Raw genomic sequence first — 27,654 nt, forward strand, 5'->3', positions numbered from 1 at the left:
TATTTAAATGAAGTACAATTAATAAACTGCCTATGCACAAACAAATGTATACAAGATAGATTCAAATATTATCCTATTTTATTGTAAAATTTTTTGTTATTATATATACAACACGGTTATTAAAGAATATCGTTTTGATAGTATTTTGAATTTATTTTTAAGAGAAACTTATATCACGTACTGCTACAACCTGTCATCCCTCTGACTATCAGAAAGTAAAGAAATATTAATAAGCCATTGCAGTTCAATAATGATATATAACAAATCTAAGTTTAATCAAAGTAACAACTGATATCTGTATTGATGTAATATAGACAGGTCATCCATTTCTCGAGTAAACTGTTGTAAGCTTAGCGAATTTCCCCTGGTGAGGTTTCTAGATCTTCTCAACGCAAAACCTGTCAGAGCTATGTGTGTGTTTCACTCAATGACCAGAACAAAAAAAAAGGTGTGACGAGATCGCCTTAAACAGATTCAAACTCTTTTAAAAACGATATGTCAAAACAATACCTAAGTTTACCTATTTGTAATGCAGAAGCGTCCTGCATAAATGACTTGTATAAGTGTATTAATAACTAAGTTAGTATAAACCTACTAGTCTTTCTAACTCTTAACAGAATCTGTATATATGTATATGTACACGCGCGTATACATATACACATATACATTCAATTAAAAAAAATATGCACAGAAGGCACCGAGATACATTGTCAGGAAATATTTGAAGAATTTCATTACATAATTTATTTATTTATATCTCGTAAAACACCTTTACAGACAGACCAATGAAAATGGGACTAAATGAAACGTCTTTGTGGAAACTGAAAATTGATATAGCTTCTGAAAGAAATTCGAATTCAATATAATAAATGACCACTCTGTCCAACTACTTTTTGAAGGATTTATGACATCTAAATGTACATGTTGCACCACATTTCAATAGAGAATGACTAACATTCTTCAAAATTTCTTCTCCTCTGCCATCCTATAGATATCATGTACTCGCAACCACTTTCTATGATTGTATTATCTTGGAATGTGCAAAATGAATACTACTTTATAGGAATGAATGTAAAACTAAGGTATTTGACATATATTGCATCAAGCAGTGTTTATGCTCAGATAAATATGCATTCTACTCTTTTGAAATGTTTATTCATTATATTATTATGAATTTGTCAATTTCTTTTTCTAAAAGTTTGTACTATGACTATAGTTTTAGCAATGCACTTTCAAAATTCAAACAAAATTCTAAAATATTTACAAACTTGTAGTCCTTTGGATTGGCATAGATCGGTAGAAACAGAGCAAATATATTTAAAAATCATTTATGCAATTTTTTTCTTATCTTTTTTTATTGTATGTATACATATTTGATACAAACAATAAAATTGTTTACCAATTTTTCGATTAGCTAATTGTTCAGCAGCTAGGGGTTTTATTTAGTACTCCAAAACCAGAATGAAAAAATTGTGACAATTTTTTTAATTCAAATGAATGTTTCAAAAACTATCGAGTAGGAAAGTTAAGAAAAATTTAGTGAGATACTTCTTTTAAAAACGAAAACCAAAAAGACAAGTGAATATTACAAAACAAGATGTATGTACTATTACTTTTACAGTGTTTTTGTTTACTTTACCTTTCGTATGTTACAACATCAAATGTTGTAATTGTACACAAGCAAAAAAATTTGCGTGCGATTCGCAGTATTGGAAATGTCAATTAACAAATAACAATTCGTATGTAATCGGTTTTTGATGATAAGAAAGTCGTTATGTATTTTCTATAATATTACTGTAGATAGCTACTGCGTTAGATACAATTAAACAATGTGTTCTTATCATTATTCATAATTAAATTATAATGTTGTTACAATAAACACAAGATGCAAAACAGTATAAAATGGATATGTGTATGAATGACAGGGACGAGAATGCGAGTGTGGTCCAGTTAATTGTCCTATTTATGTTGGGCAATTTGAAGAAAATTAATATATATGTATATGTATGTGATGGCTCTACATGGCCTATTATATTCATTAGATTGGAATTACTATAGTCGATAATTATAGTATCCAAATTTTTTATAATTTCCATTCGGTTGTATCAAGTATTTATTTTGTAAATGTAAGTGGAACTTATCGATTACATGACAAAACTCCCGTTATAAGTTTAGAACTGAATGATACGTGATGCGATATGTAAACCCATCTTCTTTATTAAAAAAAAACACAAAAATGACAAGAGTACATTTTACTGATCGATAATAATCATATATTTGATTTTATATTTTATCATTCATTAATTCTGTTCATTTTACCGTAACCTTCCGTTCATTTACTTCTGCTGGAGCAGCTACGAACTATTCCGGGGGTATGGTTTTAATTACGTTAATTTGAATATTGGCGCGATGCACGCTATCGACAGAGATACCAACTATTAACACCAACACAAACGTTGCGTCATATTGCGCACTGTGTTCCGAGTCGTGTGTCGCGAATCTCATTTTCGAAAGTGCACGCACACACATACCGCGAACGTGAAATCAAATCATCGGCCCGGGAAACAAGAGTGCAAATCACAAAACGACAATTCACAGTGTTCATCCGATGCGATTAGTTTTGGCGCGTGTGGTTGCATACGTGTTGCGTGACTGTCGTTTCACGTATCTGTGCGCGCTCGGTAGGTCAAAATGGCGTGAACCGACCGTGCGATTTTAGGTTATCTTCGCTCGTGGACAAATCACGGCGGGACCAGGAATAAAGGCGCGCGACCGCACGCGGTTTGGATCTTCCGATTCGAGAGTAAATCGCGATCCTCCACGTGCGTTTTCGAGATCGAGTTACATGAGTTATGAGGACGGAATGCCCGCAGGCGGTAACAGTCGTTTCCGCGGTTACCCAGCGCGGATGTCCGAGCGTCAACAACTCGCACTGCTTCTTCAAATGACCTCACAGGAAATCGTACCAGGTGAGTGAGACGACCACTTTCGTTTAAAAAAACACGCGCACAATTTCCCACGAGACCCCGCGAACACTTAATCGATTATCGAACGATGTTTACCCGTGTCATCTCCTACCCGTCTGTCTACTAGTCTCCTATCGTCGAACAGAGTTCCAACATATTGCAATGGTGTTTATTCGATGCGTATACAGACTTACGTGTCTGACAGTCGAATTCACTACGATATGACATTACATACTACCTATCGTACGTAGGTTAGTCCCACGATATATGTCCAACAACTCGATTCCATGCCTTCACTGATCGTACAGCCATTTCTTGCCCGGTACACGAACAAATCACACTCGCACAAATCTCCACACTGCCATGTCTTGATTAGCCGTAGTTTCCCGCTGTATTGCTTTGTCGGAACAATCTGCAACACGATACCCGAAGCTAGTTATATGCCACAGACGAGAGTTTGCTTGTGTTATGTGATTGCCCAGCATGCTTAGTTCTAAGGAACGCCATCTGGGTATGGCAGCGTGGAGGGAAATTTAAATTAGTCAAGTAACCTCGACCGGAATCCTGATTGCAACGCACGATTCTTCATACATTTTTGTGTACGTGCATTCGAGCGACGTTTGTGGTTGCAAAAATTAATTTCCGGTCGCTAGAAAAATTATACGACAGCCGTAACATTTCCAAATTTGAGCTTACGTAGAAAGTGCGTCAAATGACTATGGCAATATTAATAAAGAAAAAAGGGACAGCATTGTAAATACGCAATTTGTTCGACGTGAAACGTCTTTCAGTTCGGTACGTAGTAGTAGAAGGGCCGCTTTCTAAAACTACATGTAACGAAAACATGTTCCACTAATATCGCCTATATCTTTGCAACCGTACTACCCACGCGCCTAACTTTGGTATCGTTGTGAAGAAGAAACAAGCCATTACTCTATCACGCAAGTGTCGCATGCGCAAATGGCGCCGTTATCGCGCCACGCGACTTTAAAATAAGCCTAATTTTAGGCTCGCGCGCGGCGTTCACAGAGCTAGTAACTACAGTTCTGACGCTCCTGGCTCACGCTCAACGCGGCTGCTCCCACCATTGGAAAGTAACGGGACATTTCCCCTTATCCATTCCTCTTCGCCGCGCGTTCCCCTTGCCACGAACGGCCCACAACACACAATGTCCCAACACGTACTCCCTTCCCCGCGCCGCACAGTGGGCCAAAAGCACCAAAACGTGGCCAAAATGCGAAAAATGAATTTCACGTTAGGGGTATGGCTCTTGCCGTATTGGATTCTCAGGTAATGACTGTATAAGAAGTCGAAGGTAAAAAGGTCTTACTACCTCTACCTGCTAAATGGTGGGAGTACAAATATCCCATCAGCCGTCTCGCAGTTTTCATGCAGTGAACTACGTTGTGAAAAAAAAGGTGTCAAGCTTACAATTTTACGTAAATTGAATTTTTTTTTGTGCGTGTACGTTGGATGCTGTTCCTGGAAGTAAATACTATACATAATAATAACATTGGATTTATATTAATTAATGTTTGGAATGTATGAAGTGAACGATGAAACTTATAGTGCACAGATTTTACAAATGTATACTAAAAGTTGTGTATTCCACAATATTCCACGGAGATTCTTGTCGAGTCTTGTAGTAGACACTATTATTTAACATTATTTTGAAAAAGTAGCTGCCCGAAACTGCCCCTTTCGTAATGCGATCCATTTTTGTGACGCAGAGGTAGTCATGGTACTAGTTACAAGCATGTTTTTTCGAGAAATTTAGAAGTTATAATAAAATTTGTTAAATAAGCATTGTATGGTTCCACTTATAGAGTTTTCTGATACAACAATTTCTTTTTTAATAATAATTTTTGTATTGTTTAAAAAAAATTGTATTTTTGTTTTTTGTAATTTTGACATCAGATTCATATTCTTCGGCCCGAAAAATATGGGAATACTAATTTTCAAGAAAGTCCAATAATTTTTTTGGTAACGCACCCGCCATTTTGTTTTTTGTAATTTTGACATCAGATTCATATTCGCCGGCCCGAAAAATATAGGAATACCAATTTTTAAGAAAGTCCAATAATTATTTTGGTTATGCATCCGCCATTTTGTTTTTTGTAATTTTGACATCAGATTTATAATCAGCGACCCGAGAAACCTATGAGTATCAATTTTGAACTAAATTGAAGTACTCATTCGTATTTTGGCCACGTTTTGGCACTTTTGGCCCACTGTGCGCCGCTCGAATCAACCCTAACACAGGTCAAGCACCCTCACCCATACATAAATGACGCTTTACCTTTGTACTTTCTCGCTAAAGAAAATGTACAGGTACACACATAAGTACACCCTACGTACATTAGGGACATTCTGCTATGTTGCTCGGCTATGGAGCCCCCGCATTCGACACGTAGGGCCCAGAAAAGGCGTGAAGGGACTCGGACAGCAAAACAGAGGGGATATGCCAGTCTTCGCCCACCCCCTTTCACCACGGCGGAACGTGTCCGTCTCCATAGGAAGTGCAAGCTCAGGGTAGACGAAGAGACCAGCCCATCAGCATCCACCAGGAGCAGCCAGGGTACACCCAACAGCCCGAGTGTGGGACCACAGCAACAGCAAATTATGCGTGCGCCCGTACACAGGCGCCCGGTAGTTGGCTATAGCTCGGTTCAAATCCAAAATCATCGGCAATTGTGTATTTGGTTACGTCACTTCTGTACCCTAGTGCCCATACACCCTCTGGAGCACGCATACAACGTTTCACGTACCCCACTGCGGCCGCGTCCTCGATGCAGCCTTTACGATTTTTTTTTAAAGAAATATCCTATAAAGTATATCAATCGCGATATACTTTAGATACTATATGTAGAAAGATGAAAAATTAATGTGCAATATAAACGTTTAATTATTAGATGCGATTATTAACTTTTTCTTGTTGCTGGCCGAGTATTAACAGTTTGGGTAGTATCAGATGAAAGCAGAACCTTCTTGGAATACTATAATACTCTTGTCCCTGTGTTATCCCGCATGCTAACTTCTCAATTCTGTACATACAACAATCAACGTACGCTCGAGTCCTGCTACATGAAAATTATCTTGATACCGATTGCCGGTAACTTGTTACAACTGCAATTTACACTAGGAGGCGTTAATGCCAAAACCCACTCTCCTGGTTTACTGCATCCATTACGTTATTCTTTCTGGAAAATTTTCAATTTGAATTTCAAATAAATCTGTATGCTCCGATAAAAAAATGATAATTGTTTAGTAGTATGTGTCTAAAAGAATAATTTCTGAAAATATATTTTATATTAGACCTTTCTTTACAGATATAGAGCATTTAAATTATACATATGTATAGCTGAGATTTTGATGTGGGAGTCGGAGTTGAAAAACTTCACTTATGAATTACATAATTTAGTATGAAGTTGCTTTGACGATCGCCAACGCGTAATTTTTGTTTGTGTAATTTTTAGGTGGAAATCGAACAGAAAATACAACGTCCAGCTCTACCTCAAGGTCGTCTACGTTGCAACAACGAGGATCGAAAGGACGATGGTCTAGCAAAAATGGAGAATCGACGATCCACACGCCTATCAATCGCAAAGAAGATTTTCGCGTTGGACAGATGCTCGTAAACGGATATGATCTCAACGCTAAAGAAACGAGCGGTAAGTAACCCAAATTCCCCGTTTTATTTTATAAAAAGAAAAAATAGGCTTTCGAAATCTATTTAATTTTGATGACTGTATTCATACATTCTGTACACACGCGGTCTTAGATTTGTGCAAAACTACGTACATTGTAGAACTCAATGCCCTTTTTAACAAGCGTTGTTTAGTTCCTCGATATTGTTTAAACATTTTGAATTACGAGGGCTGAGAGTTCAGAGCCAACTTTTTCTCGCAATACTGCAACTCGGTGTTTTATACGCTAAACTTTGAAATTTAATTAAAGGATTGCTACAGACGACGGCCTAGTTTTTAGATTGTTGTAAATAATATTCTTAATTTTCAAACTTGAAAATTGCCCCTTAGTGTAGAATTGTTTATTGTGATATCTTGTAAATTTTATGCTGAAATACGTATAATTACCAAAGTTATACATTTTTACTGCCCTGAATGACGTGCTCGCGAATTACTGCTGATTGTCCTTCGGTAGCAAAAAAAAAAAATAAAGCTACCATGCACTTACTATTTGATTTTGGATTCATTGTTACAATATCTTACGTATTCACGAAGGAACACATCAAGTTAAAGGTTTCCACTCCCATGTCCCTTAAAGGAAGATTACAATTTTGAAAATTCACGAAATATTAATTTAGGCAAAAAGACTTCTTAAAAAAAAAACAGTCTAACAAGGTGCAACACACCATATTCTACTGGGAGGAACCTATAAAAGATGATTCTAGTTTGCGGTGACATAATTTAAAGTAATAGTTCGTATTCAGCTCGGCTGACGTTTTTCCTGTTAGTCTGATTTTTCCATATCGGACATCAATTTTTGCCGAAATACATGTTACTCGATGTGCACGATGTACAAAAGTGGATTCGAAATTCTATGATCCCGATGTCTAAATCATTGACTCGTAGGTGACGAATGCGGAGTCCCTATGTAAGAAGACAATGTCTACGTAAGATGCCTAATAGGGTATTCACCAGCATCCTAGTCACAGGTGCACGACATCCTTGTTGTTCAGGGGTGGCGAAGGGATGAAACATCTACCGTTGGGCTGGGGAGGGGCAGCAGACAACTCTCGTACAGATCAATACTCGAGACAGGGCCGCACTGTTCCACATAGTTTTTCAGCTGACAACATAAAACCTACGATTCCCGTTCTCTAACATACGTGGCTGTCAAACGTTACACCTCGATCCATGTGTTTCTTCCCATTTCAGAATGTTGTGGATTAATCCATTACTTACTGAATCGGTCTATAGTCATCCAATGTTGGACACTTACCCTCTACTAAAACTAATTGTAGTCACCCTTAAACATTTCTGATTCATTAATCAATTTTCTTGATTTAAGTATTCCGACATATCCTGGTTTATAATTCGTCATATATCAATTTCAGGTCATTTGAATAGTAATAATTTGTTGTAACAACATAAAGCCCACGATTCTCGTATTCTAACAATTGTATGGTGCAATTCATTGATATTACCACTTCGACTAATAACAGGAATATGTGTGCCTAACAACCAATCACATTTCTCTCACGAGTCTTCCGTCTAGTATAGTAGTCACTCAATAATTACCTGCCAGATAAGTGCCCGTTAGAAACGCCTCTCACTCGTGTGCAATATTCGCACGCGCAAACGCATCCTACTCTGCCGCCCTGAACCTTATACGAGGCAACTTTTCGAAAATTATTTATGGGTACGAAAAGTATGTCTTAATTTACATCTGGACAAAAAATAGATATAATATAATAAATGCCAAAAGAAGGGCTAGATCTTTAAAAGATACCGAAAATAGCTGAGTAGATATTGAAAAATCAATTGTTTGTATCTACTTAGAATAATATAAAACTTTATTACGTGTTTTCTTAAAGCAAACAAGTTTAGATAATATTGTTCAATGTATCCTCAATTTATGAACAGCTCTAGCAAAACAGGTTTATAAATCTCAATAATCTTCTAGTCTCCACTGTAACGTTATAAAAATATATCTATTTACTTACTAATTTACTGTGAATTTCACATTTTATTGACACGATTCAATGAGAGAATAATCTTCCGGAATATCAGATATTCTGCGAAATTGCACCGGTGCAAGAAATAACTATATTTTCCCCGGAACGTTCCCCGAGTGAACAATCATTTTGACCTGCGTTTACCTGCAAGATGATGCCCACGACAAATCAAATGTTTCCACAAAGAATTTCGAACCCGGGTTTAAAGCCGAAGATTCGGTTCACCGTACCAGACATTCTTGAGGAAGTAGCCTTTAATGCCTGTGGGCGTTGGATACCCATGCATTTAACGCTGTACACGTTATAAGTAATCATGTTTTCTATTTTATTCTAAAGGTAACGTCTTACAACCTTAACAATTGAACATTTAATTCCATAACAAAAATATATTACATTTTCACGTACACACTACTGTTCAAATACATTTCTGGGATATTATCCATTCGTTTGAGAACTGTATTCCATCATTTTCAATGACATTATTAAACTCGCCAAAGCACAGAGTATATTACAGGAAATTTACATGTACACGATCCGAGCATTTCTGTAATTTGTTTTGAATCTTCGAGCCCGCGTTATACATTTTTTAATTTTACGTGGCACTTATTGCATTTGCCTATTATTACCGAAATAATCGCTTTCGATTTAAATATGCAACATAACACAATTAAAGCGAATGAAAATTTTATCCAATTGCCGGGAGGAGGTGGCGGCAGTATCGGGCGCCGCCCGTGTCCTTAAAGCGGATAGATCACTCAAGAAACGATGAGTCCGTTGTTTATCGTCGTGCCGTGTTCAAACTATCTCCTCTACTAGCTGCTTATGCAAAACATAATATCATTTATTCTACGCAGCATTCACCCCAGTATTATTACTTAATTAACGAAACTCATCGATTCGACCGAAAATCGTCGAACTTTAAAACTTTTGTTTGCGTTCTCACTTTCGTTAAATAATCTGCGTTTCCGTCTCACGCAATGAACCTTTCGATAAAATTATTTATCCCAGACATATTAATTATGTTTTCCCAACAGTATATCAATTTGACCAATGGTATCCTAGGGTCATTCATGACTTCAGCAAAATTTGTTGTACGCTGATATATTGCAGGATAATTAAACATCTTTAACATATTTTGAACATTTGGATTTTTCAGTAGTAAACTATATGCTTAAAAGTGTTTTAGTAAATTTTTATGGAATTTTTATAAGGATTCCGATGTGATAATTCACAGTCTGAACTCGTTTATATTTTTCACAAAGTTTTAGTTTTATTTTGTCGAGCCTGTTAACTAGTTTCGTTGTACAGACTAAAAGTGTGATATGGAGATATCCGTACACAAACATATCGATCGTAATGTTTCATAATAGTTAGTGTACTGATAAGTAGGGATTATATTAGCAAAATATAATGGTCTTGTGCAGAATTCGAGTAATAAAAATGAAAGGATCGTACCAGAGAATGCGATGGCCAATCTTTGGGCTTATACTAATAGGAGAGATATCGATCGGGAAGAAAACCGACGAATGTCGTAACTTCAAGGCAAGGACTATGCACTACGAATTTCCGAGACCACGCGATTTTCCTATTCAACTCTATAATTAACATGCCTTGTATACGATTTTCGTCGAGAATAAAACAGAACTTAATTCTTCGAGCACGAACGTTGTTAACATGGCAACGTCAGGTTCATGTGCCTATGATTTGTTTTCCGAAAGAAGATACCTGAAGTCATAATAGGTGTTCATCCCACTCCTATTGCTTCAGACTTGCGACATAGGAGTGTCCTGGACAGCTATTATGATTTCAAGTATTTCCCTTAAAAATATTAAATCCATACAGTTACACACAAATAATTCAATGATCCAGATAATAAAATATCCCGATCTTCAAGAAAAGTAATAAGAAACTTTAATAAAACTACAACGGGCAAGGCTTTGATGCTCGCTGCACGATAAGAGATTGAGAAACCGGAAAGAGAGGTAGCAGGGATCGGTATTGTGAAAATCCTATTGTTGAGGAATTTCAGGTCTCTCTACCATTTGTCCGTGACTCTGTCAACAGACAAACAACCCAAGATTCTGAAGATTACCCGCCATTGCGACAAAAAAAAAAGTACAAGATGACCGCGAGAATCGTTATAGTCCATCACCTTTAAAGCAAACGTTACTTTTCATGTGTGTAAATACCCAGAGAGCATATCTTGTCCCTTTCGTATTCGCTAGTAAACCACACGCGTCGGCTGGGCAGCAGTCCTTCATCATAGTTTGGTATTCTACCGAATCGCGTTTTCACTTCTCCAAGCGTTCTACGCTTTCTTTGTTCTCTTCGTTTCGCCTTCCCGGTCCTGCAGCCCTTTCACTAGCCTTTCTTTGTATTCATTTTTCGCATCAGTTTCCAGCCTTCAGAACGTGTGCGTGATTATTTTAACTTGTTACAACGATCGCAGTTTAATTTGCAAAAGTGAAGATATCGCCCAGCTCATCCTAGTAGAGTAATTGTTCCAACAATTACCCATTTAAGGTCAGTAGACAGGCACCTTAAACATTGTTATCATTAATCAATCATTTTCTAAAGTTTGTATACGAAGATACGAATAGACTTCTGATTTTATGTATTTATAACAAAAACGAGTATGTACACGTTTAAACAGTAGGAAGAACATGTATAAAACCTAAAACTGTATAAAACATCGTTTTTTATATAGCAATGCAAATGTAACCCTTCGCACTCGAAGCTTCGACTTCAGAATTAAGATGGAATTTTTTTATCTTCGCTATGCGTTTGAAAGAGCACAATGGTCATATAAAAAATTTAGAAAGCGGTGTAGTAATAGTAACAACGTGTACGGTGACCGAACAATTTTCCTATGGACTCTAAAGATATCCAAGAGTTAACGGTAGGAAAAGGAGATTGAGGAAAGAAGTACAAAGTTTGCTGAAAATGCCAGTTACAAAAGAAACAGGTTCGCTTATGGAACCTAACCCCGTTCCGTGCTAGCCCTTTATACAGACTCGCAAAACACGGCACTTCTTCGTTGGCTGTGTGCCGTGTTATACGAGAAACGGTTCAGTGTTTAAATCATTTTGTTTCCGGCTAACGATTGGTACAAGGCAAACACGTAAACAGGAATGATTTTTCTGGATAAGATCGCCGTGTCCGAAAATAGGGATTAGACACGGTACAGAAACGTCGTGCGCTTCTCCTTGGTACATTAGCGAATGCCCGTACTCTTCTTCTACAGCTCTATTTGGCGCAGGCCGCGCGAACACGCTCGGAAAGTAAGCGATAATACGACTGGTGTGCTGAGCGCAGGAGCGGCACGTGAGGAAATGCTGCCACCGACACATGTGCGCGCACAGGATATAGCAATAAAACACAGTCGCGCCGGGCTCACACGGACGGGTCACGTGATTGCGCGGTAGTGTCGGTGTGAATGCATACATCTCCGCGGGTATCGTGAACCGTCTTGTAGAACGGACGGCCAACAATGTCGTTGGCGGGATCAGCTTGGTTCCGATTGGCGAGAGAGAGCGTCGTGGCTCATCGTTGGTGGGGCGACGCGGGGAGAGGCGGAGCCAATCGTCGACATAGCGACGCAACATGGCCTCTAGTTCGCGAGGGGCCGTGTTCGCGTGCACGTCGAACACGTACGCGTACCGACTTTCCCCCGGCGGACCGACAGATGTCGCCCTAACCGCCTTTGAATCGTCAAGATCGGCGTGACAATTGGCCCCTGCACACGCATCGAATAAACGAAAACCGAGAGAAAACCTGTCTATATCGCGTGACAAAAGTCATATCGGATACAGCGCACACGGTCGCGGCCACGTGAGAATCAGTTTCGAAGCGAACACACCCCAGTGCCATCGATATACGCGTCGAGCTTTTTAAAAGGACACCGAACAACAATGATATCTCATCCATCAGATCACGAAGCATCAAAAGTCTCGCTGTACCGTGAACAGTCTCTCGATTTGCAGACGACCAGGCTCGTCCTTGCCAATTGATTTGTCACTCTGACCAAACCCTTCGTGCGCTCTTTGCGGAGACAGCGTCGTTGCTAAAGGGGAGAGAAAAAGTACTGTAAAACCCGAACCGTCTTCTTTACATGTGCACATTTCGAACTGTGCAGATACTAGTCAAATATCTCATAGGCCCGAGTGTGCAGAAAGTGTCTTTCTACTTCCGAATTTGACGGCTTGCGGAGACCCTCGTGTTGATATAAGTGTACGTAAACTGTACAAGACCGTCGAGTAAAAATGAAAATATTGAAACAATGTGAGGGAAATGTTCGTTTGCTAGGAACGTTGAACGAGTTAATTTGTATCGTTACCAGACGTCTATGTTCGTCCGAACTCTGTTTCCTTGTGTCATTTTTTCACTATTTTCTAGTTTTCCCCACGAGAGATCCTTGAGAACCTATTTGCGAGAATCGCAGTAGCACGCGTCTAGGTTTTTATTTCCGTTTTTATTTGTGAGCACAGATACCACAAGTGCGACTTCACCTGATGAGAGTACAACCTTTGCTTCTGATAACCCATGCTCTCCAGTTGAAACAAGCGCAACAGCGCCGTCAAACGAGCAGCAAGAACAGGAGAAGCAACAACAACAACAACCGCAGCAGCAGCTTTACCAACATCACCATTCTCAATTTCAACAACAGCAACAACGTACGACCGGAAGTGCGCCAGCCGCTGCACTGCACGTTGCTGAGGACAGTGGAGCCCCCTGTGAGATGCGGAGGACACCACCGCAAAATAAAGGTGAGTTTCTATGCATGCATTTATGCAGGGTGTCTCGTCTGACTCAACCACCTCAAGTATCCCTTTAATTAAAAAATAACTCCTAAAATACAATATCATTAAGAAAACAACTGCAAGGGAAAGATTGGTAAAAAATGCTTATTTTAACAAATTCACAAAATGATGAAGTTAATGGACATAATTTTAATTGCTTGTTGAAATGAACTTTTTAGCGATTCAATTAAATTTATTTTTGTTTATGTCTTGTACTCGAGGCTAACTGAATACACAGTTGAACTAAAATCTCTAAACATGTGTATTTGAGAAAAATTGTTTCCTTGCAACAATGTTTGCCACTTCGAACTTGATAATATTTCTCTCTGACAATTTTTCTATTGTCTGTAATAACGATGATAGTTAAAGTGATCAAGTTACGCGAGACATCCTGTATATTTTGTCACCTATGAATTTTATTAATATTTCTAGTAACAAGATTTTATATTTTGACTTCATATTTTGAATTAAATGTTTAGACGTATTTTTGAAGCCCTTCGAAAAATTAAATATTAACGCACGTTTGTAGAAAAATATACGTAACATTGGGAAAGTATATTGAAAATTATATTGCATATTTTTCTAACGAATCAAACGGAAACACTGAGCATAGCTGAAGTAATAATAAAAGGTATGGACACTTGTGGTTGAATTTACAAGTGATCTTTTTTTTTTTTTGTAACATTCTGAAAACGATATCATGAAAGTGTTTGTAGGTAAGTATATAAATACTCATGTTACGGTTTGTCTGTATGTTCAATAATATCCGATTCCCGTCCAAGCGAGTTTCGTATTTCATCAACGATTTTGCAGTAAATACTACAAATTGCGAGAATACGAATTGATTACATTATCTGAATTATTATTTATTCGCAGTATGATTTTATTAGAGTAAATCCGAGCGTTGACCATTTTAAAAGAAATGAAATCAATGTTTTTCAATGAACATTATCATCCGCGTTATTTATATAATTTGATTATTTTTGAGTTCTTTCTGTAGAATTATTATTTTGCCTTCTAAGTGAAATTTGAAATATCGTTACTATTGTGTACCAGTCTTATACTATACCGTGCATACCTAAATGCAAAGCTACTTCAGAACAATGGGAAATTTTCTACGAGCTTTGACGCACGTATATACTTTCACACAATATTGAGCAGCTGAGTATCAAACTATAGCTCGTTCACGGAGTTTTATAAGGGAACAGACGTGTTTCAAGTTTGATGGCTGTGTCTAGAACAGCTCGTACATGAAAATAGTCTACGATGTTTGAAAAGTTGCTAAGCACTAGAAAAACTTAGTCGAGTGTTCAAGGAGAAGGTCTGGCTCGGGTTCATCGCTCTCTGTTTTCGACTGTGCGCGCGCGTACGAGTGGTTGAACGCTCAGCTGACTATGGTTAGATAACGAGCAACGGACGTCGAACCATTACTTCAAGAAAATTAAATGATAATGGATTTTTTCATTTCCACATACTCCATCGAAAAAGTCTCCTTACACCCTTTAAAATTGAGTAATTTCTATGAAAATGGACCAGACCACTTGAGATTCCTTTAAGACCTCAAAATGATGAGTTTACGAGAAAATTTCAATTGACAGAAATTGCTAACAAATAGTAAATACTGATTTTACAGATTTTTATCTGAGCCTCAAATGAAAATATTAACTCCCTGCCGTGTAATAATATGAAAAACATGACCAATACCGTTTCTTTATTATCTGACAAAGTTTCTAACGTAGAAAGCGACTCGCACTTTAAACGTCGCCATCATTAACATACGTAAAAAAGAAAACGTTCGACAATTGATTTAACAATGCGGCAAAATAGTCGGTCATTTGAAACACTTAAATGTTACGAAAGAAACGTTAGAACGTTCACAAGACCAACTTGGTATGTGAAGAATTACACTGCTCCAATGTTGTTCCGCGCAATGGAATTCTACTTTTATTTGCTAGACCGAATCTTCCGTATTTATGGTACAGAAGTGGGAAATAACAGAATATCAGTGGGCAAAGATAGAAACTCTCGCGAAAAAACGGAAACCACTGCAAATTGCAACAGCGTTTTACGGAGAAAGCTACTTTCAAGTTCATTCGGGCTGTTCCTTCAAAAAAATACTATAATACGCGAGTATTATACTATAATTATACTATAATTATAGCGATTATTATACTATAATAATACGAGTCCTCGAAAAGTATAATATAGTGATAATGAAGTTTTGTATAACTTTACGGAAACTTTACAATTTATAAAGTTCACCTTTCCGATCTCGAGTCCGATTCGTGGCGGGAAGTAGCTCTGCATGTACTTGATTAAAATTAAATGAAAAAGTGTGTACATGTATTACATTGCATTATATACAACGAATAGAAATGAATATTTAGCTCTAATTTTTAAAATAATAATTTCCAATAGGTATGTGGAAAACTAAAAAGAAACAATTACATTATGTGATGTTTTGTCAAAAATATTTAATGTCGAATTTTCTTGGTATTTTCAAGGTTTGGAAAAATTGTAGAACTTCGGCTGACGAGGCCGAGTGCAATTCAAATGCAATTTCTGATTGCACTGTTCCGGTGCTGTAGAGATCGTTAAAATCAGTACCATTTTGCTACTATGTCGGTGTTATAGATCCCTGGCGACACGAAGTCTCGTGCGATGTCTGTACTCTAATCCGTTTGTGATTCCGTATGATGTCCGATCTATTCTGCAATTAGTTTGTGCTTATCCTTCGTGTGTAGTTTTATCTTTTTACCGACAAGTTGAAAGTTCTGTTACCGACACGATAGCTTTTTTTAACAACCAGTTTACAAATATGATAATTATGACCAAATGAAAATTGAACAACAACTATAATGTGTATGATCAAGTTAATGTAGATGAGGAGAATACAGTTACTTATGATACATATACAACAAGTGTGTAAACAGATCATAAAAAGTATGTATCATAAGAAGAATCAAATGGAACGATAAACATACCATGAATTAGATTACCTACTTCCGCTCGTTTCCATTTGCGGCATATAGTTTGATAAGATTAACAATTAATAAATATATATATATATGTGTGTGTGTATGTATATGTACATGTACATGTTCATTGCCATGTATATGTATATGTATATGTATATGTATATGTATATGTATATGTATATGTATATGTATATGTATATGTATATGTATATGTATATGTATATGTATATGTATATGTATATGTATATGTATATGTATATGTATATGTATATGTATATGTATATGTATATGTATATGTATATATAGATAATATATAGGCGCACGATAGAAGAAATTAATAGTCTGTTATTAAAATGATCGTTATCTCAGTCTACATTATTCTGTTTATCAGGAAGCGATGACGAGCAAGAATCTCGCTTAAATTTCTCATGCAATATAACTAGGTTTGCTGTAATGAGATGGGTCGTTCCGTCTGGCAAAACTTCTTAATAAGAATAATTTCTTACATTACTTCTCATGGTTTAGTTCTCGAAAGAAAACGCTTAAAAGACGTTCGCCACTCCAATTGATTGATACTTGCTGTATGCAAATGGAGCGGACAGTCATTATGACTACCATCGTATTACAGGTGTCTACCTTGTATAATAATTTCTAAAATAAAATCTTATTTCTGACCGACACCATTTTTTACGTATGAAAGGGGCCATCACGTAGACAGACCAAAAAATCAATCCTTTTGATCGACGTTTTTAAAAGTATGGAACTCTAAAAATACTTCTACAGAATTGTATGCTTGAGTTTATTGAAATGACAGAGTTACAACGATTTCAGAATAACCACGCTTTGGAGTATGTAGCGACGTCAATACACAACTTTATGTTTTTCTCGAAATGTGCTTGTCCTGTACGTTTCGCACTGAAAATGCGTGGAGGACAATTACACCCCGGATGAAGATCAAACATGTATTTATCGTAGGCGAGATAGAACCGAGAAACAATCCAATAAAACTGTTCTGTATAACGAAAGACTATGTTAAATCAATTACCTACAAAAGAAAAAATGCCAACGTAAGACGCACCATCACTTTGAGGAAAATTCATTCAAATGAGATTTTGCGGCGTCTCACACGAGACTGCCACCTTAAGGCATTTTCGAAAAAAGAGCCGTGCACGTACGTGCACAGTGTGGATACGGAGGATCGTGTAGTCACCACCGATCGGTAATAATAGCGACCGATGTGAAGGCAGTACTTAATTAGACGTGACATTCCCGAGTAGTGACGCGTCGGTATCGTATACGCGATGCAGTATGCCCCGCCTGGTAGAAGTTGGCTGAGACGGAGACGCGGCGACACAGTCGCGAGTCAGTTGCTCTCTGTCTTAGCAGCTAGTGTCTTCGGTCTGGCGTGTTGTGTGGGAGCCGTGCGGGCGGCAGTAGTGTACACACGCTGCTGCCGCGGCTACTGAACCTCTCCTCGGTTGTCTCTGTCCTCGTGCTGTCTGTTCATCGTTGTCCTCTCGCCTCCTCGACGGTGATACATCGGTAGAGGCATTTCAGTCCGCGAACCGGGTCCCGCGATATCCCGGTGTTTAGTCTAACTGGCGAGCAAACAGGTATGCCCTCGGGGGCGACCACGTTCCTTCTCGTTGCTGCGGATCCCCGCTGCTATCGGATGACCCAAAAGTACCGTTTGTTAGTCGAGCACTGACGACCACGTGGCCTGGCGCGTGTTTCAACGCTACACCGACGTGGACGTGTCGACTCGTGTTAAACGCGTAATTGTTGTCATCGGCCCGCCGTCCTTTTCGGTACTCGCCTCTGTGTGTTTGGGCGACCCCTGCTCGAGGAACAACAGCGTCGCCGAAACGGGAGTGTCGAACCTTGGAACACATCTTCTGGTTTTCGCTGGCCGAAGGAGTGGGACAAAGGCAGACTTTGCAGAGGTGAGCGAGAAACCAGCGCGCGAGAGGTGGGGCAGACAAAGACCGAGATGGCGCAGAGCGAGCGAGAGAAAGAAAGAAAGAGAGAGGGAGCACGCTGACTGGCAAGTACATTGGACACGTTTGCGCTCACGGGCTGCGTCCATCGACACCACTAGGGTGATCGCACCTCCGAAATGGGTTTATGTTGCAGTTGCTGCAACAGCCTCTGTGCTATTTTTCAAGTTTCCCCTGTCATTATCGCCTCTGCACCCGTTTTAGCCTTTTTTTTTTCTCGAAATGTACGCGCAGAACCTGTCGGACTATAAGATACATACAAGATACGTTTGCAAATAAATCTTGCGTACGGTATCGGAGTCACTCTAGATCGCCGTTGACAGCGGGTATTAATCAGCAAGTTAACTCGGAATTAAATGAAGGACCTGTGAATTATTTAACGGTGGCAATTAAAAACATGGCTAGCGAGATTAAAACCGGTTACGTACTTTGTCTGGCGCATTTCGCGGAACTCGTTAGAAACACGATACAACGTGTCCTGTGCTCGCCTTCAACGTAACAAAATCTTTTACACTTTCAGCACGCGCGATATGCTAATTCCTGGTATTATAAATCACGCGAACGCTCCGAAGAACGATGACACTTTTGAAAGTAATATCGGCACTTGACCTTGATACTTTTTCCTTCGCGTGTATCTCTTAGCTGTGCTGCCCGATTGCTAGATTTAAATCAGTACTTCAATTAGCGGACGATCGTCGAGAAACGCTGTTTATCGTGTAACTTAATGGTATTCATAGAGATTAGTGTTTGTCACCGATGACGATAGTGTTGATAAGGTAGCATCGAGAGCTTTTGATTTCCTTTTCTCGAATGATGCTTACAGTTGAACACAGAGTTTCCTTTATTTTAAAACAATTCATCGCGAGATATGTCGCACACGTTTACCGACTGACTACGAACCGTGTCAGTCGTGACCCACGTCATCGCTGGTAGAATTATGTTTGTCGCGAGCCGGAGCAAGTTAACGAACTTCTTTTGCAAACGGAACCCGATAAAGCGTATCATCATCGGTCGAAAGAATGTTATCTTTTGGAGCGAGTCGAAGACACGCGATGTCGATTGCTGTTTTGAAAGGTCAGGAATGGAAAAAATAATGAATCGGTTTCGGTTTGAATTTCTGCAGCGAAGTAAAACGGTATTCGCTTGCATCCTTCTTCCGCAGAACTATGTCAGCATACTCTACGAGCAAAAGAGAAAAACACTATCTAAATATAGACTCAAAAATACTTCATAAAATCTACAGTACTTGATAGTTGTCAGACCTATATTTAAATGGTACTAACGTTAGCGAATATCACAAATTCTATACTTTATCAATACAAATTATACTATATTTCGTATAATTTTTCAATAAATAATTTTCGGCATTTTTCTTTTAGTTTTGTTCGTAGAAAAAAGGGTAAGGACGCCCGGTATATACGAATGTACAGTGTAGTCCACCTAAATATCTTCTTCAATTGCGACATGAAAAATATTTTGTGAACAACTTGGACGGCACTGTGTCAGAATTTTCGATTTCACTCGTCTATTCTGAATCTGTATTATCTTTTTACACAATGCAGATATTTGCAAATATTTTCTTTCCTTGCATATTGTGGTCACGTTAATGGCATGACCTTGAGTGACCTTCGCCCGTCAAAATTATGTGTGAAACTGATTTTCAACAAATTGCAAACGTATTTCTTGTATTGCCATAACTGGCTGTATTGAGTGGATGCTTGTAGGTGGACCACGGATAATTATCGCGTTTCTTGCACATTTAACTGTCGCTTTCCATCCCCACCACTATGTAGAACTGATAGGATTGCTGGCATCGGCTTTATGGGGCGTAGATATTTCTATATACATACGTATATGTATCTATATTAAACAAACTATCTGCGTTTCTCATTCTATCGCGAAGACATTCAGAGAAAGGAGAGGCTGTTGTAACTTGTACAGATAACTGTCGCGATAAAACTCCTGTGTATATCAGTTATTCGTGTGCCCACAAATACGTATTAATAATTCTGAAAGCGCATTTCTGAATATCTTATCTATCTTCAATATTTGATTTCTCCACCGTTTCGCAGTGTGCCGATTATACTGGATCGTGTAGGGTCAACGGTTTCGCCTCGTAATATTTTTTTTTGTAAATACTTTTACTCGTACAACTTTCATCGGTTAGACGATAACAAATTTTTCTCTGTCGGTTCATTAACGAAGTCGGAAACCGCCATATTTAATTGAACTTCGAAGATCTTTTAAACAGAACGTGGGAGGTGTGCGCTGCGAAATAGTACATGTTGCATTCGCCGAATCACTGCATGCAGTCACTTACAATGAAAACCGTGCAAAATGCATCGTAGGAAACGCTAATTTAGCTGTGCGTTATGTTACGTTCGCACAGAATCAAAGATTAAATGTTATACGAGTGAAACTGAAATTGTTATCTTCTAAATTTTGTTTCAAAGTGGCAATTTGTTAACGTTGATGTTTTGTAGCTTTGATGTAACGTTTTATTGCGTGAAAAATGTTCAAACAATTGATTTTAAAATTATCAACTCCGACTGTCGAAACAAAGCACTGTCAATTATTGGATTTAAATGGTTTAATCCACGTTCTGTTTACATTAATTTATCTGACTGTTAAAAAGTAAAAGTGCTATCACGTTTACATCTAGAACAATGAACAGTGTCATAGGTACCGGAACGCGTTTGCGTTTTCCTTACTGTTATCAAATGACGTTAGTCGTTCCTGTAAAACTATATTTTTATGCTTTTCCCCTGATTTGGTTGAAAACAACTGAAACGTGGTTGGCTTCCAAAAAAGAGTCTCGTTTCGTCTTATCTACCCGGGCACCTCATAAATCAACAGCTCCACTTTCGTCGAGTTACGCGACCATGATAATCATTTTCTTTTAGCACCTATCTGATTCTAATCGGCTGCAGATGTTGTTAAATTAAGCATTCAGTCTTGAATCTTATTTCGCGAACTATTTCCACCTGGACGATTTCTCGTTCGCATTAACCGCGGTCTTCTCATTCTACAACAGTGTTTCTTGGAATTTCCCCTTCCTGTATGAGCACACCGTTATGTTTGCTCGTCGTTTTCTGAAAAGAATGTTCCGCAAATATGTGCTCTTTTCCTAGAAATAGAATTACGCTTGGCACGTTGTCATTGCGGATGATAGTATCAACAAAAAGAATATTTATTAACGACCTTCTCTTGTAAATAGTTCTACGGACGGATCAATCTTACTTAACGTTGAAAAAAAAAAGGCTTACACAGTAAGCGTCAATAACGATCGTAACAATATTTATTATTCGCCGCAAGAGACAGATAAAAGCGTAAAATGTGTGTGTACACCGAAGGAGAGGAAAATATGGAATATTCAACTATGTAAATGGCGTTGCATAGATAGTTAAAATTAAACTAACTTGAAGTGATTGTTGGCAGAAAACGGACTACGTATTGAGTATCGCAGTACAAACAACATCGCTCGGCTAGTGATTCCGTTAGTCCTTAGCGCAAGAAGATTACTATGGATTTCGACCGTGAATATACGTACGGTTGACCGAAATCGAAAGCAAAAGTCGCACTCCGGAGAAGCCGCAAGTTTACGAAGCTATTATGTCATACTCTGTCGTTGACCGTGGCAATTAACAGCGACGACGGTCTGCGTTTCGACAGGAACGACACCGCGGATATTTAGATAGTTAAGAAACTATTTATAGTCATTTTATTGCGGATAATGGTGCATAGTTAGCGCCCTAGGGCTACCATTATGGTAATCGAACACGCGTCGAAGTGATCCGTGGGTACATGTGTTCCTTGATCGTTAATTATAGAACTGAGTGTTTGTCATTTATTTTGTACCTGCTATAATTGACCTATTTAATACATCTATACGCACTCTGTCACGGTAGAGAATCAATAACGTCTCGTTTAAGAATACCCTGGTGATCTTGAAGCGGTCTTCAGTCATATTCTTCTCAACACGTGTCAGTTTAGTGTATGATAGTATTTTCGTGTTGTTACAAGGAGATATTCAAATGCAAGAAGTTACTGTTACATCCTGCATATGCAATAAACACGGAGCATACGTAACGGCACGGAGGCAATTACAACATATTATTCAAGACGCCGGGAGCAGGATAAACCGCGTAGAGGAAGCGTAGTCAACTATGGAAAACTGCAACGTTGCAAGCTACTGTTTACCATAGGTTCCTTCTTTAAGACGATATCAAAGCTGCATCAATGTTTGCTTACGCTCATCGGGGTATTTACTCGTTTCTCGTACGATGTCTGAGAATCGAACAAAGAGAGAGTCACAAACATATTACTCGTCTCTATACAGTATTTATTTTTTATCATAGCAGTGATGAAACACTTTTCAAGCTATACCATATGGTATCGTATGGTTGCATCCGTCCTGAACGTGTTAAAGAAATTTTGTTCTCATTATTGTAACGTAATAAGACAGGAAATACGTGTTCGACATTTTCTGGTCAACTTATTTGCAGCAATATATTTATATTTCACATTTTCCCTATTATTTAATGAAAATAAAACCAGATAAAACTTCGATAAAGAATCCAGATCTCTAAGGAAAATATTCTCAGTATTTCAAGAAATCCTCGATCCCACAAAGGGTTAAATTGGTTCCGTAAATGAACGTTCCGCTAGAATCCGCTAATATTGTGCAAGATGCGGTGCACAACTATGAATTCATTGACTGAGTTGATGTATTTTCGGCCACAATATCCGTGAGCGCCAAGTTCCATTGGCACAATTCCTCCAATTGCGAAGTGGATCGGACAGAGAGGAGAAGGCATTATGATCAATGACCAACTAAAAACGATATTAATAACAGTGCCTATTAGGTACAGTTAAAGCCTTCTTGACGTCTCATTGACGCGTGTACGGTTCGACCGCGTATTGATTTGAATTCTGAAATTACGATGACGTCGTGTTAACTCGGAGATTCAATTACATATTGATCGAGCAGAGCTTGCGTCAACCTCCGCTTTCAATATTGCACGACATCCTAGAACCTCCCGGAATGAGCTGTCCAAGTCACTAAATTCATTCACGTATTAATAGACCGTTTGAAACGTGTATTGCAAACATCAAAGTGTTACGAAATTCTATCCGGAATTTAGAACAATCGTGCATTCGATATTTGATTGAGATGGGAGACAATTTTAGGTGGTGATTTTTCATGACGATACGAAACAGTAATTAACAGGAAAATTTCGAACAGCCCCTTTGATTTCCTCTACTTAATTACTGCAACTACGGTCATTCTTATACTCCTGATTTTTGTCGTAGACAATTAATCGTTTCGGAACTGGAACACCATGTATTCCTTGGCCAGTTCCATCTTTAAAGCTCGATAACTATTGATGTACCATAAATCTCAAGATGCAACGAAACAGGTCTGCTTGTCGCGCGATCTCCTTGGGTCCGGGTTAGGCCCTTTTTGGGCTGCCTCGTTGTGGGCTTCATGCCCAGATGCGTGGCGGTGGGCGGTAGCTGTTAGTTTGTCCAATAACTGCCTACATCTTGTGACATGTTTTACAATCTGTCATCCATGTCATCGCCCCTTGGGCTATTTCTGTACACTCAAAGGATTCGCGTGTAGACGCGTAAAGCTATTATATTTACAAGAATATTCTTGCTCGCCGTCGTTTTACATCGTTGATATTATTAGATCGCCCGTTTTTAAACGTTCATTTTCAGTGTAAAATGACAGACTTTTAATTTTAATCGCCTTTGACACTTTGACTGCCAAACTAGAAACCTCAAAAATTCCATAAAATCAAAGTAAGTTTTTTAATGAAATAAAAATGGAAAGAAATTAAATGTATGATATTGAGTTGTCCTCCAACTTCCTTGCATTTCACAGATCCTAATCAAATTTGGTACGATGAATGTATCAACGTAAAAATTCATTTTAAAACCTGGATAAACAATTCCGTCACCCACATATGGGTGACATGGCAGTCAACGTGTTAAAGACGTTCTCTCATTAATCAACATTTCAATCTCAATTTTAAATAATTAGGGAGGCTTTAACATTTAAAAAATGTTTGCCTCGTATACACCTTTGTTCCCGTCTACCAGCACGGTCCACAGGAATTGTGAATACATAAAAGAACGAAATATTGTTACTGCATCTGTTGTCTGTTTAACAAAGGTAGATTTCCAAAGGGGCGCTGAAATCAATGTTTCTTCGGAAATTATGCGTTAGGACAAACAAATTTGGGAACCTTTACCCTATATACATCACTTAAACGAAATATATATGTATTATATGAAAGAATTTCATTGTCTTTCATGCAGAGTGTTATTATTTACTTCTGCGGACGTCGTTCCACGCACTGTTTTCGTTAGAATTTCTATGAACTTGAAAGCTACACAAGCTTGACCTCTTGTTAGCCGCGACAAATCTATAAGACAGTTGCTCGCAAACAGTGAAAGCAAAAAGATCATCAATGAAATATTCTTCCAATGTGTCAGTAATTGAAGTAAATAATTTAAGTAAAACCTGAAAAATATTAACCAACTTGCAATATTTGTGATCATACAAAATGCCACGAGGAAAAAAGTTAAATGAAACAGAGATTAAAATTATCAATAATTTGCGAAATGAAGATCATTCAGTGGCAAAAATTTCTGAAATTCTTGAAAGAAACCGTTGTGTAGTTTATAATTATTTAAAAAATAGTGAAAACTATGGTAAAAAGAATCTAGGAGGCACGACAAATTGCGACAGAAACTGGTATAAAAACAAGTGTCAGGACAGTACAACGAATAATAAAGGCTTCAAATAATTTAGAAAGGCGTAATATTTTGAAAAGACCGCCGCTAACTAACCGTCATAAAGAAGCCAGATTAGAATTTCCAGAACAACGCATGCATTGGCGTATGAAATGAAGGAAAGTAATTTTTTCTGACGGGAAACGGTTTACTTTAGATGGCCCCGATAATCTAAATTATTATTTTCACGATTTAAGAAAAGAGGAATTGACACTGCAAAGGCGACAAATGGGTGGAGAAGGAATAATGATTTGGGTGGCTATAGGATAACATGGAAGAACTGAAATTGAATTTATTTCCATAAAAATAAACAGCAGGAAATACATAGATGTTATTGATAAGCACTTGTCAAAACATGCTCAGTCCATAGCCAACCAAAAATACATTTTCCAACAAGGCAATGTAGCTGTGCATTCAGCAAAGATAGTACAGGCCTTCTTTAAAAATAAGGAAATAGACGTTTTATCATGGCCAGCGAGATCTCCCGACTTAAATATCATTGAAAACCTTTGGGGAATACTAGCCAGGGAGGTGTATTCTAAAGGAAACCAGTGTACCACTGTAGAACAATTGAATAACTGCGTTGAAATGGTATGGAAAAAAATTAAGCAAAAAAACGATTAAAAACTTGTATAAATCTATTCCAAAAAGAATGTTACATGTCCTAAAAAATAAAGGTGGCAACACAAAATATTAACAACCGATAAAAATAAGCTGTACGTGTTAATTTTTTACAAAAACATTACCTGTCTTATAGTTTTGTCGCAGCTAATAAAAGGTAAGTTGGTGTTACATTCAAATTCTTAGAAATACTAACGAAAACACTGCGTTAAACGACGTCTCCAGAAGTAACTAATAACACTCTGCATGGAAGACGACGAAGTTCTTTCATATAACACATAATTATTTCGTTTTAAGTGATGTCTTATAGTATTGTCGCGGACTGGTAGAACTGTGAGTTAATAGCTCAGGTAAGCAAGACGTTTATGAGGCTGGGTCGCAATGCTTTCAATCCGCGAGCCCCGGTCAGGTAGCGGCACATTGTAGCGACGCGAATAAAGAGTTTAATGACACGGTTTCCTGTAATGCGATCGGCCAACAAAAGACCGAGTAAAAGTATCGATCGCGATTCAGGGTTCTCGCTTCTTCGCCGAGCTACCCGGAGGGAACTTGTTCTCCCAGGAACCTCGTGATTAAGGACTATACCCGCCGATGATCGCAACCAAACGGCTCATTCCCTTGCGAATCTTTCTTTGTCCTCCCCTCTTCGAATATTCCCTCCCCTCCTCCTCTAATCACTCTTTCTCTTTCTTGCCGGCTCGTTTCGTCCTCTGTCTCACCTCTGTGTGCCAGAAGAGTACACTGGTTCCGTGGAATCTCGTTCCCCGGCATTCGGTCGTTGTTCTTGCAATTAACTAGTGTTTTGTTCCCCGCAGTTGACAGATCGGGAACCGGGCAGTCTGGAAGCTCGCCGAGGGTGACGCTTCGACTCAACCAGGTGCGAGGAGCAAGGGATGAAAAGAAAGGAGGGAGCACTGCCAACTCCCGTCAGGGCAGCATGAACGCACAGGTACGCATTCTTTCGTCATAATTACACTGCGGATTTTGCGCGTTTATGGAAAACATACGTGCGCTGGCTCGCGAAAGTATTCGAACACGCCCTTTGAAACAGTATCACTTTTTTCAAATTGGACCAAACGAGCTGACTTTTTTCTGAGCAATTAGAAGAACTGGTTTACCGAATGGCGTGCAAACAAGATTTTGAAAAACATTGCAATCGCTAGGAATTATAAGGGAAAATGAAAAAGACACTTTCCAAGAGTTTTTCATTTGAGCCTGCGATGAAAATTTAATATATGCGTTTTGTAGATCTATGTTAGTTGTGCACATGCTGAACATTTCATCAAAATCGTTTGACGCAGATAAAAACGGGACGCATCGAAAGATGTTAGAATCTCTGGATTTTAAGTAGAAACTGACCAAAAGTCGTGAAAAACTACGATTTTCACCACTTTTAACTATGTATCTGTAGCTCGTGCGTATATTAGTCGATTTCAATGAAATTTTCAGCATGTGTATGACATAGATTTACAAAACGCATATTTTAAACTTTAAAAAAAAGTTTTAGAAACCTTTTTTAGCAATTGCAATTTTCTCAAAATCTTTTTTGCACGTCATTCGGTAAACCAATTCTTCTAATAGCTCAGAAAAAAGCCAGGTCGTTTTGTCCAATTTAAAAAAATTTATACTGTTTTAAAGGGCGTTCGAATGCTTTCGTGAACCAGTGTATGTAGGCGCGGTTTATAAAATAGTAGAAAGGTTAAAATGATTTAAGAGTGCCTATCTATTATTTGCAGCTTGTTAAAATAATTAAAGTAAGAATTAAATGTCTATCTGGCTCCTGTCTCTTGC

General features: G+C 38.3%; 1 protein-coding gene across 1 annotated transcript in view; it reads left to right on the forward strand.

The window, feature by feature from the left end:
- Window positions 1-2,314: 2,314 nt before the first annotated feature.
- LOC143352449 (uncharacterized) overlaps window positions 2,315-27,654 on the forward strand; it is a 31,617-nt gene continuing 6,277 nt past the window's right edge. Inside the window, exons 1-4 of the mRNA XM_076784949.1 lie at window positions 2,315-2,969; window positions 6,443-6,637; window positions 13,152-13,430; window positions 26,679-26,812. Of these exons, the coding sequence (XP_076641064.1) occupies window positions 2,846-2,969; window positions 6,443-6,637; window positions 13,152-13,430; window positions 26,679-26,812 (732 nt within the window). The 5' untranslated portion in view covers window positions 2,315-2,845. The remainder of the gene's footprint in view (window positions 2,970-6,442; window positions 6,638-13,151; window positions 13,431-26,678; window positions 26,813-27,654) is intronic.

Source organism: Halictus rubicundus, chromosome 3 (genome assembly GCF_050948215.1).
Source record: "Halictus rubicundus isolate RS-2024b chromosome 3, iyHalRubi1_principal, whole genome shotgun sequence".
Lineage (NCBI taxonomy): Eukaryota > Metazoa > Arthropoda > Insecta > Hymenoptera > Halictidae > Halictus > Halictus rubicundus.